At 37.4% G+C, this 23,275-nt stretch overlaps 1 protein-coding gene across 1 annotated transcript; it reads right to left on the reverse strand.

Moving 5' to 3' along the window:
* Positions 1–1,887: 1,887 nt before the first annotated feature.
* On the reverse strand, positions 1,888–23,275 carry LOC129720932 (uncharacterized). The gene is made up of 6 exons (XM_055672851.1): positions 22,950–23,275; positions 22,260–22,332; positions 14,373–14,462; positions 3,496–3,522; positions 3,229–3,422; positions 1,888–3,129 (listed from the first exon to the last, which is right to left on the reverse strand). The coding sequence occupies exons 2-6, from the start codon at positions 22,306–22,308 to the stop codon at positions 2,884–2,886; spliced, it is 606 nt and encodes a 201-aa protein (XP_055528826.1). The 5' UTR covers positions 22,309–22,332; positions 22,950–23,275; the 3' UTR covers positions 1,888–2,883.

Genomic DNA, 23,275 nt, shown 5'->3' on the forward strand with positions numbered 1-23,275 from the left:
AAAAAATTTCAAGTATACCCGAAACAAAGTCATCTGGAAAAAACCCTCAAAATTGCGGTTATAGTTATATGTACCATAATTCATCTATATTCAAATATCATTGTCCAAAACAATAAAAAATATTGATTTTTCCAATTTATTTAGAAGTCACTGACAATGTAAGTAAAATTACTGTCGGTATTATTATGTTCAACAACGAAAATTTTTGTTGAAACATGGTAATGGTAAAAAAGGTAATATACAAAGATTTCTACGGTTACAACGAAAAACATTATCCATTCACTCTTGTCACCACCAAAAACATGATACTTTTTTCTGGTAGTTCTTAAATAGTAATCAAAGTTTAAATGTTGGGTTATTCCATATGGCATCACCCGCGGGGAACGAGTTTAGCTTAAGAGTCTAATTTAAAATGATCAGACGTCCAGCATTTCGTGGGACAGTTCCGCGTTTTAACAAAGTCTTTCGCGTAGAAAAACGACCCGCGTTCATCTGAAGTGTACTGCGCGCCTGTGCAAAGTTCCGCGGTTTAGAAAAAATTGAAACACCAGATGTTCTCACTGGGACGGTTGTCGGTATCGAATTTTTCAATGCCAAATGTCTCAAAAATGCATGAAATGGAGGGATCTGGTGTTATCCCGATATAACGACTTCCTAGGACTTAGAAATTCCCGAGCTGGACCAACGAAGAGTTTTTCAGCCCAAAAATTTCCTAAAAAAGTCCAGAAAGCCAATTTTTTTGATTTTTTAGATGACATCAGATCTTGACGTTTTTGCATTTTAAAAACATTTAACATTAAAAAATCCGATACCGACAGTTCCAGTTCGATATCGAAATGAACATTTCATTAACTTTAGCAGTCAACATAGGGAAACTTGGGCCGCTTTGAGGCGTAACTTTTCGAAGTTCAATTGAGCTGATCTTTGTATGAGAAAATTGTTCAAAAATACGAAACTTTTGAACCTTCCTGCACAACAAAATTCAAACGTCAATTTTTTCTCATACAAGTCAAGTCATTTCCACGCTACTATGCACGTGTAATTTCTGATCAATTCAAAGAAAAGTTCTTAAACCGAACCACACAATCCCCCCCCTCTCGTCTTGAATTGGTGTCCCGCGCTTAAGCCCTAACTGTCTGGTCACTTTAGTCTAATCTGAAATCCAGCGTGAAGTGAGGGTTCTTGGGGAGCCTGCGAATAAACTCATGTTTATGTCATTTGACATCGAGTACGGTTTTCTCCCTCCAATCCAACAGGGACCTGTATTTGCTGCATTGCTTGTATTGAAAACCATTTAAGAACGAACCAACGCATATTGTTCATGTTTGAGGTTATGATGACAATTATAGAAAAGCATTAATATTTGAAAAACGCATCACCAATAGCATAAACTGTACCCGCATAAATGAGATCACAAGTCAGAACTACAAACTTACTGATTATTCATTCCAGATTGATTTAATTTTTGCTTCTTCTCATTCTTTCATAGTGAAAAGCCGCTACGTTCTGGCTTCGTATCTTGATATATGATAAGTTTTGCTAAATATCATCTAGTCGCTCTTGCAACATATTAGCGTTGTATTATCTGCTTAATAATCTATAATTTATTACCCAGACTCCTGAAATCCGGCGCTTTAAGAAATTATACAAAAGCCTTTTCTTTCCAGTATTTCCCTTGAACTTCCTACCCACCAGCTAGTATAACAACCTTTCACGCCATTCACACCGAGTTAAAGTATGTCTTTTTTTGTAAAGCGGTTTGAAAAATTAGCTTTTCATCTAATCATCCGATTTTACCCGTCGTGACAGAATATTGAATGATTTTTGAAGAGTATTGAATAAAATCTAAATCTAAGGATTAGCCATTGAAATGAAACCAATGCTAGATTTTTTTTTTCATTTTTCTTGTGTGAATAAAATTAAAGGAAATCTATGTTAACATATAATATGTATAGTTACAATATGAAGAGTCTAATTCCTTAATGAGTTTATTTTAATTAAGTTTTTAAAACATACGAGAATAAACCAAAAACTAGAATTGGTGAACGATGCGATCACAGAATTTCATTTTCTTTTTCAAAAACATCTAAATCTTTCACAAAGAAAATTTTACTCAGATTCGCGGGAAGGATGGAGAGAAGTTATAAGAAACCATTGGAGGATTGCAAAGTAGATCCTTACCCAATTTGTGGATGACTTCTTTCATTCCACGTGTGGTTTTGCAAGTTATGCAATTACCCATTCTCGTAGAGGAAATCTTTCTTTAGGTACTTAGACAAATACAATTAAACTTTCATCTCTCGTCAACTACAGATATCGTTGGTAGAAATTGTGCTTCTAATTGAGTGTCGATTATATTTTATATAGGTTAAGGCTTAGTGTCCTACGTTTATCTTGTGAATATTTTTCACACATTTGCTGGAATTACGTGCTCTATTTGTGGATTTACTTTTATAGTTACTTTTCCAGATGGTAAAGTCTCTAGTCAATGCAAAGACTGAAAGTTAGATTTAAATGTCATTAAATGCAATTATAATAGTCATGCGTGTCGCTCATCTCTGGTTTTACAAATATAATATGGTAGCAAATTACAATTACAGGTGTGATGAGATTGATGTTGTAGCAAACGTCATTCATTTTTCGTTCAAATAACTTCATGTTCGTATTCAGAGCTAGAGCCGAGAGGGTCCGTGCTATTTTGTTCATTTGACATGAACTCAGAGACTATCTAGTAGGTTTATCGATTTGTTGTTGATTGATTTTACTAAACTTTCTGAAAGTCAACAGTTTATAGTAGTTTTGTTTTACAGTAAACACGCCAAATGGATGTTAAAATTCAATATTAGAAAAGCTTCATTTATAAAAGTGCTTGCACTTAGATAACTAAATATAGGTTGGCCTCCAATTGGAGTCGAAACCGCAGGCTGTGTCCGAGTCAGAATCGCCTGGATTTTCTGATTCTGTGTCCTGGTTTTCTGACAGTGACCCAATAGGAGCTCGAGACTGGCTTGGTGTCGTCGGTACACTTTGACTGAGGTGATCGCTGGGTAGATCATAGTCGATGTCTTGCTTCGGACGACGTTTTTTCACAGAACCGTATTTCGGTGGTGGCATGGTAATATCTTCATGCTAAAAAATAAAGAACATTAATATATGCCAGGTTATTAAATAAATATACTCTAATCCGAATTATGGGTGAATTCAACTGGAGCTACTGCGTTTACGTACTGGTATGTTATCTGCTGATCCCCAACTTTTATGAAGTTTCTCAAAGTAGGCGGAGTTGGGTGGTGCGCTAGTTCTCATGTTCTGTGGGAGACGTGTCGTGTTTGTCCCAACTCCCAAAAAGTTGCTGAAGGCTTCGGTCGTTCTCTTCACTCGAACGTTCAGAGAGCCAATCCTCAGGAATCCCGAGTCTTTTTCTGTGGGGTTATAGGATTTAGAAGAAGATGAAAATGTTGAGCAACACATAATTGTGCCCTTGTCCGAATTTACCTGTATGCTTTTTCCTGGCTTTGATTTCTGATTGGAACCGATAAAAAGAAAATACAAAACATATGTGAACGTCTTTATTTGAAAGTGTTGAAACTCCCATTCACACAAAAAACACAGAGTTCACGCCAAGAGTTTACTTGACTAAATAAATTTTATTACAAGATTAGTAAACAAAATATACTATACATTCAAGCTGTTAGTACTAGGTGTTAAAGAATGTGTTAATAAATCCCTCGTTTCTCGTTTTTTCTCGAAAATTCAACATCGTAAACGCTTGTCAATCTAATTGCTAAATATTTTGTAATTCTTTTTTTTTTCTACATAGAAAATGATAGATAACTTTACTAGCTTAAGATTTTACTATTGTTAAAAAAAAGGACATAGAATTACAATAACGTTCAATATAATCATCTAATCGCGAGTTTTGCAACAACTACCGTGACATAATGATGAAAGGTGGTTAACTTATAGACTTCGTAGACGACTTCTACGTTATTGCAAAAAACTTCGCAACGGAGGAGGCATTTAATGTTAGAATAAAAGTGGAGACTTGGAGAGTTGGACTAGTAATTAATGCGTCCAACCCATGATAGGGAGCAGCTCAAAAGAAACCAACATTCGCCTTCAACGGACGGTGATCATGGACGGCGAAGAACTCGAAGTGGTGGTTGAGGAAATATACCGTGGTAATCGAGGACTTTAAAATGTGACGCTGCTCACGAAGGTGCACTGGCCGTATTCAAACATAAAGTGTTAAAATATTTGATAGAGTACAAATCGAAAGCGGGGTGTGGCTGAGGTGTATAAACCACGAGTTGTAGGCGCTATTTAGAGAGATTGTTATTTTGCACCTGACGAAAGTTGAGTGGCCACGATAGCTGGACATGTCGCAAGGACGCCGGCCGACTGTGCGGTAAAATCTATTTTTTTCCAAGGACCCCATCAAATATCTAAAATCCAACGTGCCAGATCCCTTGACAACAGATCTACGAGAGTCGACATACCTAGGGAATTGGCGACGAGTAGCTCAGGACCAAGTGAAGCGGAGGAAAACCATTGATACGGCAAGAGAGGTTTCTGAAGTAAGTAATAGCGAATCCTAAATTGCAAAATCACGTTTATAGTTCTGGCGGTTTGTGCACAGGGACTTCATTACACAATAAACTACCACTTTCTAGCAGATTGAGCTTCCTAAGTAAAATAAATCAATCGAACACTGGTGAATTGAATTTACAGCGAAATTCTAGTGAACACAATATTCGGAAATTGGTGTTACAAAACATATTATTTGTTGGCTGCTGTGGGAAAAGGGCATGGAACGGTTCGAAATAAAAATAAGCAAATCCGGCATTGTTTGGTAAATAAAACAATTTGCCGTTTTCTAGTGCTTCGAGATACGAATGAAGTGCTAATAAACTAATTTTCATGAGGCAGTTCGTAAAATAGCTTACATACAAAACTGGTTAGGCACTGATTAAATATAGCGTCCCATGAAGCATTTCTCATTAGTTAGTTATATTTTTATACACATTTTACCTGATTCATTGGAAACCGTCAGTATATTGAGACCATTATACGAATTAACAGAACCACAAAAATGTAAGTGTGACTAAAAGCGGATTAATGAATTAACTCAGGGGAGGAATTGGATGAACATTTTGAATTTACTAATTTATGTGAGAACCTAGATGAATAAGGTAAACTAATAAATTCGCTAGAAAATTGCAAAAGGTGTTAAGTCTGGATTCTCACCATAGAACAATTCCACGAAAATGTATGAGTTACCTGTAGCTCCTAAGTTATTTCACTTAGTGAACGCAGTTTTGCTAGTGAAAATGTTATTTCTTGTTTTAGTTCTCTATGTTTAGAAGAATGTACAAGAAAGAGCATAATAATTGTTGCGGAATTGCTCTATAGTAAAATTTGATCAGACATGACATATATTAAAAGTGATCAAAGCTGTTTTTACATCTGAATCCAAACCTAAAAAAGAAACAGCCAACTGCAAACAATATTAGAATGCACAATCCCACAGAATCAATGTTTGCGTTCTGTGATTAGCTTTGCAAACGTAAAAAAATAAGAAAGATTTGCTAGATACGTAAAAGAAACAAAAACGTTGTAATATTTAAACGTGTGTGTGTAAATTGAAGTGCTGCGTGAAGGCTTGCAGTAAATACTTACAACGGAAGAATAAGCTAGCAAACAATGTTTTCTATTATTTAACACAAGAAGAAACGAATACATGACATTAGGATGCAAATTTGTACAAACTTGCCTCCAGTATCCAATACTCCATGTGGAAAAACCACCGCTTAGGGCTTGTAGTCTCATTGCTTGGATTTCTTGATTTTTATTTTCGGATAGATCCACCACCAGAATTAATAAAATCCCATATGCCAGCCGGCATAGAATGACAGTTGCAGAAAAAAGGAAAAGAAAGGATTAACAATGGTGAAAGTATTATTGTATTTGTAACACGTAAGTTAAAAAATTTAATAATAGAATCAAACCCGATATGTTCTTTCTGTTTTGGCGAAAATGTCATGTTTATTACAGTCAAGCTTCGTTTTGTTCATCTTGATCTCAAAAAGAAAACAATTATCTCCCCTCTTAATAACTGCGAGCTTACATGCAATGTGCATCACACCATTTGCTGTAGAGAGAGCGCTGAGTAATAGTTTGATGTAGGGGAATAAACGCTAAAATTGTTTGGTCATTTATTTTCATTGGCTATCCTATTTTCAAAACTATCCTAGAAAGTTCATTTAAATCAATTTTTACTGAACAATTTTTATGATCCAAAATCACATATTTTGTTTAGTTTGGTGATGCTCGTTTTTTTATGTAATTTCAAAACTTTGTACACTAATAGAAGTTACCCATGATGAAGTTTAGAGGTCGCTGCATCAAGTTTCAACCGTTACTGCGTCTCTACAGTACGTGTTCACTCATAATTTCCATTTGTTTTGTCAATCAAATAAGATTGACAAGCTTGAGCGCATGTTAGATATCGCGAAAAAGGCTAGGTGCAGCCTTACATCAGACAAAAAAAGGAAGAAGACGAAAATAAGGCCCAAGAAAGACAACTTTACGGCGCAAGGATAGCTGACTGAAGGTCAAAAAATCATTAGGGGCTTTATAATTGCGATTCTTGAGATTTATAGCATTTTGGAACTCTAAACGCGTTTTTGTCAAAACCATGTTTTTAAAATTGGCGAGCAGTAAAACTAAAATCCACCTAGCGGTCAGACCCAGCCTTTCTCATTCAAACTTATTATTTGTAAAAATAGATTTACATTAACGCTTCAATCCAATAAATGTGTATTCACTTTTTGGGTTGTAAAATAATGATGTTGTAATAGAAGTATAAAATATGAAATTTGACGTAATGTAAATGCTCAAGAAATAGCGAAATAAAAGAAATGACTTTTAATTTCGAACAATAAAATCACGAGCGATACCGGGAACATTCAAATGGTACGATACCACATTTAAATTATATTGTGGCCACATATATTGATCAAAGCAGGTATAGTTTTAAATAGCCTTTGAATTTCTTTTCTTTCCATAACTTTTGAACCACATATCAAATTGTTATGAAGTTTGTTATTTGTAATCAATAGGGTCTTATGGGGTAACTAGACCTTTCATATGACACTGATTTTGTGGAAATAGGTCCAGCTATCTCTGAGAAACATGAGTAAAATTAAACAGTATTCAGAAGACGTTACTTTTCATAACTTTTGAACCACATGTTCAATCTATATGAAATTCGGAAGTTAAGGGTTTTTAAGATAGCCCGTTCATTTGATACCAATTTTATTGAAATCGGTTGTGTGGTTTCTGAGATATTGATGATTTTCGTGATTTTTACATTTTTAAACATAACCTCTAAAATAAAAATCCAATTACAATGAAATTTCATAGGGTCTTATGGGGCAAGTAGAACTTTCATTTGTATATAATTTCATTAAAATCGGTCCAGCCATCTCTGAGAAAAGTGAGAGAAAATAAAAATCTGCACATACACACACTCACACACACACACACACACACACACACACACATACATACATACATACATACAGAACTGAGTCGAGTGATATATGCCATTCGGCTCTTTGGAGCACTTCCATATCTTCGGTTTTGCAAGTGATTGCTATACCTTTCTAGGAGAAAGGCAAAAAGTTAAAATAGTATTAATTAGGAGTAAAATATTCGTGCTGAAGAAATAGCGAAATAAAATAAATGACTTTGAACTTCGTACACTTCAATCACGAGCAATACCGGGAACTTACGAATAGCGCAGTACCAATGTTAAATTTTGTTGAGGCCATATGTTTTGATCAAAGCAGTTACAGTTTCAAATAGTCTTTGAATTTCGTGTCTTTTCATAACTTCCAAACCACATATCAAATTGCTATGAAATTTCTTACTTGTGAGTTTGAGAAAGAACCCGTTCAAATGGCACTAGATATGTTAAAATAAGTCGTGTGATCTTTGAGATAATAGACGCTCGTTGTTTTTATAATTTAATACAGTACAGATACAGTTGGAATAAAAATACGATTATAGTCAAATAAAATGGGAACCTATAGGAAAGCCAAACTTTTCATTTGACACATTTGACAAGATTGTTGAATTTAGTCCAGCCATTTTTGGGAAAACGAGTGAATTTGAAAAGTCACCGGAACATGTTTCTTTTCACAATTTTTGAGCCACGTGTTTAATCACTATAAAATTCATCAATTAACCTTTAACTAGCCCGTTCATTTGATACCAATATTGTTCAAATCGGTTGTGTACTTTCTGAGATAATTCATTTCGTGATTTTCATATTTTGATACATTACAGACAAAGTAACAGACCGATTACATTGAAACTCAATAGGGTGTTATGAGGCAGCTAGACCTTTCATTTGACACTAATTTCGTGGAAATCAGTTCAGCCATCTCTGAGAAAAGTGAGTGAGTTTGAATAGTCTTCGGAATATGTTTCTTTTCAAAGCTGGATTTCACATTTTCAAACATAACAGGCATAGTAATAGTCCGATTGCAAAAAAAATCAATAGGGTCTTATGGGGTAATTAGACCTTCCAAATGACACTGATTTTGTGGGAATCGGTTCAGCCATCTCTGAGAAACATGAGTGAGATTAAACACTCTCCAGAACACGTTTCTTTGAATAACTTCTGAACCACACGTTCAATCTTCATGAAACTCAAAAGTTAAGGGTTTTTTTCGAGCTCGTTCATTTAAAACCAATTTTGTTAAAATCAATTTAGTAGTTTCTGAGATAATGATGTTTCGTGATTTTCACATTTTTAAACATAACCTCTAAACTAAAAATCCGATTGCAATGAAATTCAATAGGGTTTAATGGAGCAACTAGACCTCTCATTTGCAATTAATTTCATGAAGATCGGTCCAGCCATCTCTGAGAAAATCGAGTGAGATTGGGAGAGCGTTACATACACACACATACACACACACATACAGAAAATGCTCAGCTCGTCAAACTAAGTCGATTGATATACGAGATTCGACCCTTTGGAGCACCTTTATACCTTTGGTTCTTCCAGTGATTGCTACACCTTTCTAGGAGAAAGGCAAAAAGTTTACATCCGATTGACTTGAAATTTTAACTGTAGCTTTTTTATTAGATTATCTAGTGAATTACACACGAAAATCGATTAGGATGTGGTTACAACGTGAACCTGAATGTTGACGTGGGGCTACGTCTTTCTTCACTATACTAAGGTACATTCTGTGAAAACTGTTTTGTTCTTTGGCTAACTTTTCTTTTAGTAACGGAGAATCTAACAAAAACTGTTTAACCCTCGCAAGCGATGATTAAGAGTGAAAATGAACTCTGTTACTTAAATACTCCACGACTAAATGTGGTTAATTACTCACTTTGTGTGAGAGATAGTCTGGTTCTCCAAGACGTTTGGCAGATAGAGAACAAAATGTGAGCAATAATCAAGAGAACTGATGAAGCCAATTTCTTAGAAATGTCATTAAATTTCCAACCATATTTCTCGCCAAACATGTGAAAAGGCTCCATGTGCCATATGTAAACAAGCCATAATTTTACTTTTTTTAAGTAATACAAGCTCAACCTACCCGTACAAATAAGATTATTTGATACAAATTAAAGTCTTCAATCAACAAATCTTATTCGTAAGGGTAGACCTCGTTTGTATTAATCGAAAAACGAGAAAATTTGGCTTGTTTACATATGGAACATGGGCCCTTTTCATATGTTTGGCGAGATTTTGAAGTTGAAGACATAATGTCCAAGTGAGATTAGGTATGCATGCATAGTTATGTCTAGCCAAAGATTAAGTAGGTCCAGCACCAAAATGTAAATAATGAGTAATTCCAAAAAGAAACTGCACAAACAAGCTTTTTCGTTTAATAAAAATAAGAAAAAATAACATTGTATAAAGAATATCTCACCAAATATACGATTAATTCAACGAAAGCTCGCATCAGAAAACGTAGATGCGTTTCAGTTTCTTTTTCGATAGAACCATTTGTTTTATAGAACTACAGATATTCTTTTACAGATACTTTTAATACGCCCAGGCATTTTGAAATTCGCTGACTGACTCAACCTTGTGAATTCGAAATTTGTAAAATTTTCAAAAATATTTACACTACTTTAGGCTTGGAATCGCTCTACTGAGTTTTGCGGCACACCTCAAAAACTTTTGCATAACCTGGAACAGACAGATATCTCGTGTTTCCGACAACCTACAAAGTTGCGGTCTTTAGCTGACTTCTTCAAAAGGTCGAAGGCTTCGGAATTGTGGACTGTGTAGTACGGAATCTATCGTTTCGTGGCGCCAGTGCGTTCGCAATACTTCGTATTGTGACCCTAATTTATCTCACGACTTCAACCTCCAAGAATGATGCGAATTTCAGTAAATTTAATAGCAGGTCAAGGGCTTCCAGTAGATAATAGTGCAGAATTCTGCCGCCATGGGTGCACGCTATTCCTCGCAGTTTTACTTACTCAACGATTACCTCGCGATTACGATTAGTGATGGGAAATATCGCCCAAAACGGACATCGATAACAATCGATAATTCCGGGGCTTTTATCGATATTATCGATAAGTATCGATAATTTGACAGCTAAAGTTTGCGTTAAAAAAAATTTTTTTCAGATGGTGATGAAAAAAAAAACTATTTAGGACGGATAATTGAGTTGGATAAATTTCCCATGGAAGGTTATCATGTTAGCTTCCTCACAAAAAAATATTACGTCCTTGCGTGCAGCCTTCCGTCAGTTAACCGGAACATTAGCCATGGTGGACGAAAACATGCGTGCAGCCATGTTGTTAAGCTCTTTCTTCGTTTTTTTTTATTAATTCCTCCTCCGTTTTCGTGACAAAATTGTTGGAATAGATCTTGCGCTTCAAGTTTGCCCAGAAATTCTCGATGGGAAGCAGGTGGGGACATTGGGCGGATTCGCCGATTTCGGTACCACATCGATATTCAGCCGCTCCATCTCCTCCACCGATCGCTTCGAGTAGTTGGCCGACGTAAAATCTGGCCAGAACACTGTGTCTTCGCGCTTATGGTATTTCTTGATGAACGACGCAACTTCTGTCAGGCACTTCGTACTATAAATTTTTCCGTTCACGGCTAGCCCGGAGCGAAAAAAGAGCAACTTTGATATCCCTTTTTCGCTGATTGTTAGCCACAGCCGCACCTTCTTGGGGAACTTGGTCTGTGAAATCAAATTTACCTTGGTGCTCACTTCCTTCGTGGGGGAGGTAAAATACGAAGAACCTTGCTAGTCGTTGCCATCCAGGGTGAGATAGGTCTAGTCGTCCAATACCACTGCCACGTCGCGATTTGCCGGGAAAATCGACTTGACCATCTTATTCAACCGCTGTCGCTGCGTCATTGCCTGCCGCTCCGAGACCAGTGAACGGGACTGCCGCTTCCTGCATGTATATCCATGTTCTCCAGATGCTTTTTCACTGTTTTAGAGCAAGCACCAACCTCTCGGCCAAGTGCACGCAGCAATTTAGCCACCTTTCCCTCGGTCTTCCTCTTCAGCATCCTTTGAAGCTTCTTGTCGCTCAGGGTCGTTGGCCGCCCGGAACCGGGCTTTCTTTCGATGCTCTGATCGTTGTCCAATAGTGTCAAGATGTTGTAGATGCCAGAACCGGCATACCCGGCGTCCACAAAGTGCCGCACGATGTCCGTTTTTGACGCGGCGGGGTACCATTCTTCGAACGCGCACACTTCACTTTTTTCGCCATCCCAGTTAGAGTTTGACAATTTTTTTTTTTTTTGCTAACTGCTAGTTTCGTCAATGCGATTAAAGGAAAACCCATGAAAAATCGGCAATTTTTGTCAATTTTTTTACCGCAAACGTTATTCGACAAATGCAATTTTGCTATATAAATTTGTTAAAAACAGAGACAGTGATGGCCCAAGCAGAATGGATACGTTTGCGTTGCGTTGACGTCAATGTGACAGTAAATGTATGGGCTAACTCTCAAATTAACGCAAACGCAGCCGCAACGTATCCATTGTGTTAAGGCCTTGAATGACAAATCTTACGATACTGCAAATGAAAATTCAAACAACCGTACGAGTTAAACAGTTTGTTTTGGAAAGTCTTCGGGTTTTACGCCAGGAGTGCTTTCTACAAGTAGTTTCAAGCCGAAGTTCATTTTGAAGGTTGTATAATAAGGGAAATAATTGATGCAGGCAAAATTCTGTCAATTTTTAAATGGCCAAAACTTGGAAGCGAAAACACACAAACACATGCATGTCCATCACATTATAAGAGGTGGCAAGCCAAAGAAAATGCATTTTATTACAATTTCGTATCATTGCTTTTTATGAGATGTTGCAAAAAGTTTGGATATTTTTTCAGAGTACTCCAGTACTAAGTTGTCGAACTCATCTGTTCTTAGGAAACTAAAAACTATAAATACTTTTTTAGTTACCATTATTTCTCAGAAACTCAGTGACACCCGGGGCGAACCTTTACACCACCCCCAACAATGCTAAATCTTGTCGAATAGCAGCACTCAACAAATACCTAGCGCAGGGGCGACTCGTGGCTGCTGAACCTACCTGTTCAACTATAAATTCTGAAAATCAGAGTTTGGGGAAGTAATTACAATTTTATCCGTGAATAAAAGCAAGTAATTCCCTTTGTTATTATTCAAAAATAAAACTAAAAAATAAGAAAATAAGAGCATGAATTTGGATTTTAGATTCATTTTTTGCCTGAAGTCCCCATGTGCATTGCACAGGTTGCACCTATGGACGAGTCGCCCCTAACCTAGCGGCAAAAGCAACTCCTGGGGTAGGGTAGGTGAGGTCTCCTTCTTTTGGGTCTCCTCCAGTAGCCTACCGCACTGACTTGTGTTCCCCCTAAATATCGATAATTATCGTTAACGTCAAAAAATTAGCGATAATATCGATGACCAGCATTTATCGATATTATCGATAAGTATCGATAAGTTTCCCATCACTAATTACGATTTCCTAAAAAGTCTAGAACTACTTTATTGAAGACCGCATGTTTCTAAACGGTTGACGAAGCATAGTAGGTAGAAAATGTTGCAAACTTCATGCAAACTAGCACCACGTTATGGCAGAATTCCGTATTAGGCTATTAGCTTACTAAAAGCCATTGAAAATCTAAACAACTTCTTTGAAGTTCACAGTTTTAAATCCACGAGATAAATTTATTTAAAATACTCAAAACCACATGCATATTAGCACCATGTAGAAGTTGAATTTCATACTAAACTGTATACCAACTAAAAACTCTTGTCCTCCTGAACAACTTTGCTGAAATCCACCACTCTTTAGGTTGGCGCGTAGCTGCTGAATTTTGAAACAAATTGTGCACCAAATAAAAGCCCTTGACCTCCACAACGACTTTGCTGATGTCAACAACTCTCTAGGTTGTTGGAATCACGAGATAGAGTGACAGAAATCTGCAAAATTTTCGGAATGCTGCAATATTTTCTACGCTTTCTTGTGTACTAGTAAATATATTAGTCATGTTTAAGTTTTTGTTCGTTATTTACATTTTTTAAATTAATATCACAGTATAAATGATGCACAATTGTGGTTAGTCTTTTATGTAAGTTTTGACTAGTGATCTATCATGCAAATTTAGATGAACAAGATTTATTATTTATTACATTCATGAATAATGATTAAAACAACATTCTAAAATTTTGATGACGTTTAATAATGTAGTATAGGCAATCGAATTTAATCATCTTCGATAGTAATTATAAATGGTATACATTACATGACAGCTAAAAGAATAAAATAATATCGGTAATAGGTAGCTAATAAAAAATAAATGCACTTCGCTACGCCTACTTTGAATCCAAATAAGTACAGACAAAACAAATCCAAGTAGAAGGCAAATCATACTAAAAGAAAACATATATAGCAGGTAGCCCAGCTTCAGCTTGGCATGCAAACGTTAGTTAGTGATGCGTTTTCTTGCGTCGAAAAAAGCTCTGATTGGATTTGTCATCTCTACGCAAGTTGCCGGCACTTCCGCTCATAAGGCTCATCGTGTCGCTCGGTTGGGCCGTTAGACGGTTACGAGTGTAGCTGCCGCTGCCATTAGTGCTGCTAGTGCTGCCGGTCGGAACCGACCGAATGTTAGTGGCAAGCGATAGTTGTTCCGGCGTGATCACAGTAAGCATTGAATGTGTGCGCTGTAGCTCGACCCCAGTCGCAGTGGAAGGACGTTGTCGGCGGCTTTTCTTGCGCATAAAAGTACCGCCTCGCGCAAGTGGCGAGAGAATTTTTTTCGACGGAAGAGAATGGAACCGTTCGTTCACTACAAACATGGGATCATACTCACTGCTGTAGGTGGACGCCGACACACTTGTCATTTGTTTTTGATATTCCAACGGTTTCTTGCCGCTCCAGTCCAAGAGGTCCCGATCTGCCTCTGTAGAGGTTGAAAGAAGAAAGGAAAAAAGGAAAGACATCAATCAGCTTGACGTAAATAAAATCAATCTTGGAATGCATTAAAGAAGTTAAACGAGACAGTATATTGGCTAATTCTAATGATCATCGTTTGGACTTCATTCATAAGCGTAACTTTGGAATCAAGGAATAGTTTCATTGATCGTAACAAGAACAGACTCACACAGCGCAGAGTCGCTCTGAAGAACTGGTTGCCTATCAGCAATCAAATGAATTTGAATATACTCTGTTGATATGTAGAAGGTCGTTTTATATCCACAAATGGCGGTTTATTTGTAGAACAAAAACATCAATGACCGCTTCCAAGAAATGTGATATCTTTATTCGATAATTATCGACAGGGCTTGTCACGTGTTCACACAAGATGATGGCGATCTTGCTCCTGCCTGGCCTTACACGTTACAATCGAGAGCCTTGTGATTTTGAATTCATTTCCGCTGACGCGCATCACAGACACCCCGCCGCGACTCATTCGTTATCACCTGTCAATCAGGCGGAATCAATCAATTACTCTTTCTTATCGCGTTGGCATCATGCCAATAATTGGCGGGAGTAGGTTGTGCGTGCTGATTTGAAATTTTGTTGGGTGAAAGAAATTCGTCATTATATTGAATTGTCAAATGAGACTTAAGCAACATGTACCGTCTAAAAATTCAACCAAGAAAATATTGTAAGATATCTACGCGATATTTATTGAGTTACAGGAAGTTTGATACTTAGTGAACGGAATATGCACAAACATCTATGGGTAAATTGCGGGCATTCTACACTGCAAAACGTGCTGCAGAAACGTGATCTAGACTACTGCGTCCATTAATTAGAACTATTGTAGTAAAAAAATATAAAATAATAATCGAAAGACATTGCGTGAATAACCCGTAATATTTACTTGTGCCGGTGTCTGCATTTTGCTGCTGGCGACCGAATCCTTCATGTATTCACTGAAGTTTACTATTTATGGTATAATATTTTGAATATTGTGGAAGTTGGTGAAAAAGTGACAAAGTCGATTTCTGGAATCTTCATACACTATACTGGTAACGATGTACTCTTCTCAAAGAGTTTCGTGCATTAAATTAAAAACAAATTGTTTTCGTACTTTGTATTGCCCCCCCATTCGCGTCGAAGTTGAAATTGACGATCCGCATACTTCCGTTTCTGATGTCCGGTCCTGCGTCTGGCAGTGAAAGACATAGTTTCTTTTTTTTTGAAAAAATGTCGTTTTAATTAAAGAACCAATCACAGTTTTATGGGTTTGATTATATCTGAACAATGCAAAACAAGTTTTGCTGTAAAATTTGACCAGTTATTCGAAAAGTTTCTATTTGTCACTTCTTGTTTTCTTGGATTAAACAAATTGTGATTGCAAAAATGATACACAAGACTCGTTTTTTCAAATGTTAAATTTTCAGCGAGTATTCTAACAGAAACCTGCAATATCAATGAGCTTCTTGTGATTCATGTTCATGTTCAGTTCAATTTATTTTGGCCGGACTTTTCCACACCTCGGAAGCATTACCCGTTACCTGGCCGGACTATAAACATTTGAGTCTGACCAGATTTCGGACTAGGCATTCTCTGCTTGGAGGTAAATTTAATTCTAGAATTGAAACTAACAACCAACCAACTGATGATCGTATGCTGACGTTCAAGTGCATCAAATTCATGAAAAGCAATTGATCTTTCATAAATTTCACCGTTTGTTGCGCCCACCTTAGCCAAAGAGTCCGCGCTCTTGGAATTTTTCGGATAAAGCACTCAAATGTTCCCGTATTTTCCCCAAAAAATACGGAGAGTGCTTAACATCTTCCATCGATCGGAGAGCGTCAATAGGACTGAGTAAAGATAAAGAGAGTCCGTAAAGATGAAATAATAATCCGTGAGCATTTTTTCGATAATCCCTAGGGTGTACTGAATTGCAGCTAATTCTGCGACGTAAATAGAAGCAGGATTATCGAGCTTATGGGAAACGGTTAAATTGTTCTTGAAGATACCGAAGCCAGTCTAATCGAGAAGTGATCCGTCAGTGTAGAACATATTGTCGCAGTTGATGTTTCGATATTTATTGGAAAAAAATTTGAGGATCTGCTGCATGCGTAAATGATCCGGAATTGTGGATGCTTCCTAGAAAAAACAACTATCTCAGTCTTCTCCGGAGAGAATTCTATACCTAGCTGTAGAGCCCAAGCCAGGCCCGTAGGAACCGGGGGGCTAGGGGGGGCTTAGCCCCCCCACGCGTTTGTATTGCCCCACGACGCAATTTTCTCATGTATGTGATTGATATGGTTGATTCATGTTCAGACTACACTTGCTCCTTGAACCAAAAGATACACAGTTACGCTAATCAATAGCGGTTTTCACGTCGAGCTCGAATACAAATACCTAGCCGTAAACTGTGTATTAGGGTGCCAATGAAAATCAATTTTTCGAATTTCGTTTAACGATAGGGCTCAAAAGTTTCGTCTTCTCGAAAAAAATCATCCAAAAAATTTTTTCCCGAAAAGATACACCAGATCTCGACGTTTCATGCATCTTTTAGATATTGGGCATGAAAAAGTTCGATATCGACGATATCATGAACTTTTACCTGTGCATTTCATCAGTCAGAAAGTTGAATCATTGATCGCTTTGAAGGCATGTTCCCAAAGGCCGATTTAGCTGAAATTTTGCATGGGGACTTTTGAACCCTACCGCTAAACGATATTCGAATGACCTTTTTTTATACATCTCACTGGCGCCTCACTGTATATCTTACATTACTCGTCAATTGAGGTGAGTATTTTTACGGCTGGGTATTTGAATACAAGCTCGATATGAATATAAAGTAAATGTACGAAGCTCTTACTCAGTTAGAGTAAAACTAGCTGAACCTGCGTAAAAAATTGGTCCCCTGAAACTCAATTACACAATGTAAACCTGCTCATTTAAGTTAGCAAACTCATTAAAATTTGTAGATTTTTTTTTCTTTAGTAAGGAGGTTTTTAACCACAAGCAAATGATAAAGTTTATATCCCTGCTTTATTTCCGGAAAGTTTTGGGAATATCAACCCGGAAAACCGGATTTTCGGGAATAAGAAAATTCTTACGGGACACCCCTAACGCTTATTTGATAATAAATGAGCTTCTGAATCTTTAGGTGCTAAAACAATCGAAATGGGACGAAAACTGCTAACGGTCTAAGAATTTTAATGTGTGAGTACCCGAGAACTCCGTTGGACGCGTAACGATCCTTTTTTTCGAGCACATAACGGTTTTAAACTGCTTACTCCACGAAAAAATAACATTTTATTAAATAAAAATTCTCTGCCCCCCCACGCGAAAAGGAGTAGCTACGGCTCTGCCAAGCAGACAAATTGTCCAAGGTATCCGGCAATGGCCTCTGCGAATCGGCAGCTTTGGGTCTTGTAACAGAAACCACGCTGTGGTCTGCAAGTTGTCTTATCGTGCATGAATTTGCCAGAAATTCGTCGATGTCATTTACATAAAAGTTGTAAAGAAGGAGGCTCAAACATGAGCCCTGGGGAAGACCCATGTAGCTAATGCGGAAAGTTGCCAAATCGCCATGCGTAAAATGTATTTTCGTACAACAAATTGTGCAAAAAATTGTTCAAAATTGGAAAAAATCTTTGTCGGTGAAGTCTACCCGAAAGAATGTTAATAGAAACGGAATCGCCTCTTAATGTCCAAGAATGCAGACGCCATTTGTTCTTTGCGAGCATACGCCAGCTGAATATATGTTGAAAGCAACGCAAGACAATCATTCGTCCGTGCCAATGGCGGAAGCCAAACGGAGTATCTGATAGTAGACCATTAGATGTGGTCTAAGCGACGGAGTACCATTTTTTCCATCAATTTCCAGATACAGGATAGCATTGCAATCGTCCTATAAGAGTTGTGATCAGAGGCTTGTTTTCCCGGTTTTTGGATGACGATCACCTTCACTTGCCTCCAATCCTGCGGCACAATGTTTTGCTTCAGGAACTTATTGAACAAGTTCAACAGTGCCGGGTAGATTCTTCAACAAGTTGAATTTAATTCTATCTAACCCAGGTGCGTAATTGTTACAACACAGGAGGCAACTCGTAAAAGGTGATTCTATCGCATCGTGGCTTGGAGACGCATCGCGAACAATTATTATTAAACAATTACATTCATCTGACAAAGATAAGTCTTAATGAACTAAAATTAAAATTAAAACTAAACCGTCACAGTCTGCGGAAAGCATCAAGGAGTCGTTGACGAAACACATTGATTGGCAAGTCGAAGTCAAACAGATCGTATACGGTGGCAAATAACGCGTATTGGATCATGACAACCCCAACTAAATCTTCCCAGCTGGTCTTGAGGTACGATGCTGGCCTAACAAGCCAGTCGTCGTAGGTTCGAGTCTCGGCTCGGGAGAGACTGTTAGTGTCAGTAGGATCGTAGCGCTAGCCCCGCAATTGTCCTGTACACTTAACAGTTGGCTGCGAAGTCTGTGTATGATAAACAGAAGGTCAAGTTCCGAATCGGAATGTAGCACCAAGGCTTTGCTTTGCTTTGGATCATGACAACCATAAAGTCGATTCCGAGGATCCAAATGCAGGAAACTTCTTTGGCGCAACGGCCTCTCAGGAGCATACAAATCAGCTATGCTACTAAGGCTGGATAGACGATGTGGCCAGTTGGGCGGCGTAGCTCTAAAGGTTGAATACCGAGAAGTTGGCAACGGTCCTCGTATGATGGCAGGTTTAGTGGATCTCGCCATCGGAGATGACGGAAAGCATAGCGTACGATTTTTTTCTGTATCATTTCCATTCTGTCGGACCAGTTTGCATGGTAAGGGGTTCATATCACAAAATTAGATTCGAGGATTGATCGCACTAAGACACAGTAAAGTGTTTTAAAGCATAACGGGTCACGAAATTCATCGGCAACCTTGAATATAAATCCCAATTTTCGGTTAGCCTTGGCGATAATGTTGGTATAGTGGTTTTTGAAGGTCAACTCGCTATCCAAGTGTCCAAGTGAATAGTCAAATTCGATAGGCATACGCTTTCTATGAAAAGAGATTATACTGCATTTTTCCACGCTCAACGTTAACATGTTTGTTGCACACCAATTAACAAATTTATTCAGATGCTCTTGCAGCTCCAAACAATCACGCAGACAATTTATAATTTCAAATATTTTTGTATCATTCGCATAAAATAGTCGACATTCGGGTGGTGCTGGGTGAAGGGTCGTTTATAAAAATGGAGAATATTCGCGGGCCCAAGTTGCTACCTTGAGGAACTCCTGATAAATTAGAAAAACGATTCGAAACCGCTTAATCTATTTACACACACACATTAGTCAGGTAAGACTTAAACCAGCATACGGATGAGACACCTAGTCGTTCTAATTTGGTAAGCAATATTTCGTGGTCTACCCGATCAAAGGCTGCTTTCAGGTCCAGGTAAATTGCGTCAGTTTGGAAACTACAATCCATACTTTGCAAACAGCGAGAGACGAACTGCAAGAGATTAGTCGCAACAGGTAAATTGCGTCAGTTTGGAAACTACAATCCATACTTTGCAAACAGCGAGAGACGAACTGCAGGAGATTAGTCGCAACAGATCGTTTAGGGAAAACCCCGTGCTGCTCAGCGTCAATATAAATTTTAAAGCAGACAAACAAGACGTCATTCACAATAATTTCAAACAACTTTGAGCAAGCACACAAGGATGTGATCCAACGGTAATTAGAAATGTCGCGTTTATCTCCTTTTTTGTGGATCGGTAACAGATATGAAAACTTCCATCGGTCGGAGAATTTACACTGCTGCACAGACAAATTGAAGACATCGCGATTGGAGTACAAAGCACTTCTCCACATCGCTTCAGAACCGCAGAAGGTATACCGTCTGGCCCAACAGCGTATGAGGTTTTGAGCTTAAGCAAAGCAGCAGCTACAACGTCGGTACTGATATGCAGTAATCGAAACGAAAAAACATTACGGGGTACTACATTTCTGGTTTCACGAATTTGTTCGGAGGACGCCACGAAGTCGTTGAAAACTTGCTGGAACTGCTCAGCAAAAAGGTCGCATTTTTCACGCTCAGTGTTAGCTACACCACAGTTGCCCAAGAACATGGAAGACGGTGAACCCCGTTCCTCACGTTTAGTTTTTACAAACGACCAAAATTGTTTCGGGTGCATGCGAAGGTTATTTTCAATACGCTTAACATACCTGTTAAGCAAATAACGGTTGTAGTTTCGGTTCTGATGACTGGCAATTTTTAAATGATTCCTGTGATACGATGAGCGGTAGCAGCAATATTTCCGTAGCGCAGCTGATCGAAAGCGCTTAAGCGTTCGTAGAATGAACAATGTTTTGCTCAGAATCAGAGCCCGGAATTACTTTTCTGGCAAAATCAAGAGGGGGGGGGGGGGTGGTAGGCTTCAAATCGTTAAAAAACTGGCCACGTGGTATGTGGATGGCCCTTAACTGAAATTAGAATAGGCAAATGGTCGCTACCGTGAGGATCAAGGAATTGTAATACTGATGATTTAGCAGGTTATAAGAAAATTTTCAATTCCGGACCTAGTATTTAACCTTTTGCATCAAACCGAATTGAAATTAGGTTTAACAATGATCAAATTAGAGCGAAATTAGTAAACTACATCTCGTGAGCTAATATCGTTATTTTCATTTCCAGATTAGCTGTGATTGATATTTTCAGTTCAGAAATCATCATTTATCATGAACTTATCGAAGAGCTTATTTCCAATAGAATGTACAGAATGTACAGACCCCGATTTATCTCTTAGAATTCTCGAAATTATTTCATATAGAAATTTCACCAATAGCCATTGGGGTTCTCTTGAACGAACGAACGAACGAACTTTTTGTATCAACTTGCTCGCAGATCGATTGGCCTACTCCAAACTGCATCTCGTCGTACATCCTTTGGTTTTCACGATCCAATCGCCGCCGCAATCAGAACCTTTTTGAGTGTTGAAGATTTGTTTGAGTTCGGCGAGTCATCACGAAAGTTTGTGCATAGCTTAAACCAGTCAAATATGTTTTAGACTTGACTCTTTTTTTGTTAAGGGGTTTTTAACTGCTAAGCAGTCATTCAACCCAGAGACTTGACTCTGATTTTTGTTATTTATTATGACTTTTGTCAGATAAATTATAGTTAAATATACAAAGATAAAAACTTGTGTTGTAAACTTGGTCTCGTTAATAGTTAAAATATCAAAATTTCTATCAAAATTACCTACTGATGATTACAAATTATAGCAAGTTTTAAAAGGTTTTTGGCAGAAAAAAATCAGAACTAGCTAGAATGTACAATATTTTGTTAATTGAATAACAATTTTTTTTATAAATATGCTTTAAAAACACACACTTTTGAACATTCAAGTGTATGATAACAGAATTCGATATAATTCTGTACTTTTCATTATTCTGGTATGTCAAGAGTTTTATAGGATTTGTTATTTCTATCAAGTTCAGATATATTTGTGTTACCCGTTTGTAATAATCGTTTGATCGGGAATATATTGAAATTTTTTTCTTAAGAGTGCCTTTTTTAACTGCTGAGAAGAATTTTGGGCAACTAAATAATCCATCTTAGAAACTAAAGTACGAAAAAAATCTAGTGGCGCGAAATTCGTCTATTGTTTCTTTTATGGTGAAGGAAACAAATCAATTTGAGGCAAATTATATATCATTAATTATTAATAATGTTACTGATTTATATTTTATGTGACTGGTTCATAAAAATACTTACTATAAACATTACAAAGAAGCTCGAAGATGTCATTTCGTCCGAATTGCATTGCGATGTGAAGAGCAGTGTAACCCTATAATGAAAAGCATATAAATATATGATAAAAACATTCGTTACGACTGTTATTGGGGCGCATTTTGTACAGTTATGTAATGTACAATTGCACAAAGCTGGTTCTGAGTTTAAGTAGAAAATTAAAAACCGTAAAATCACTCTAAAAAAATGAACGAGAGAAATATCCCCCTAGAGAGTTGATAGAGGTAGTTGCGTGAATAATTTCATTCTCTGCGTCAGACCGCAATCACAAAGTTGAACATTTAAACAGTTGAAAGGGCTTAAAGATTTGATTTTAAAATTTTGATTGACAACCAAAAACAACCGCGAAAGTTTTGATACATGTTTAAAGGCACCCCTTCTACCTCCTTCGCTACGATTATACTCGTGCAATATGTTGCAAAATCCTGTATAGTATGTAGGAACATAAAGTTGACATACGTACATATTTTTTATATGAATGATTCTCTTTTTTAATAAAAAGAAAAAATCTTTTTCCGTTCGAGCCGAAAATAAAACTCACAAAGATAAAACGGAAAAAGATTTTCTCTTCTTTTTATTCAAGGTTTTACACATCGAATTATTTCTACACTTTGATTACCTTAGGTGTAAAATATTAAGCTAATTATTGCATACCTTAATTAATCAACACAATGTATATATTTTATGTCATTCATATTCATCACACACAATTGCGTTTTCTACATAGTTCAAAGGCATCTTATGTTAAACACAAGTTGACACAGCTACCAAATGTTTGCAGATGACACACTGGATCGCAATTTTCCCATTAGATTGTGTACCGGAGCGTGATGTAAACGTGCAAAATTAATACCTCTTGGTGTGGCACGCTGAAGGAGCACTACAACACCACTTATCAATTAACGGTCTTGTCTTGGGTTAAATTATAATGAAACTTAAACTTCGATTCTATCCCTATACTATAGAACAGCAGAGGTGTA

Source organism: Wyeomyia smithii, chromosome 2, assembly GCF_029784165.1.
Source record: "Wyeomyia smithii strain HCP4-BCI-WySm-NY-G18 chromosome 2, ASM2978416v1, whole genome shotgun sequence".
Lineage (NCBI taxonomy): Eukaryota > Metazoa > Arthropoda > Insecta > Diptera > Culicidae > Wyeomyia > Wyeomyia smithii.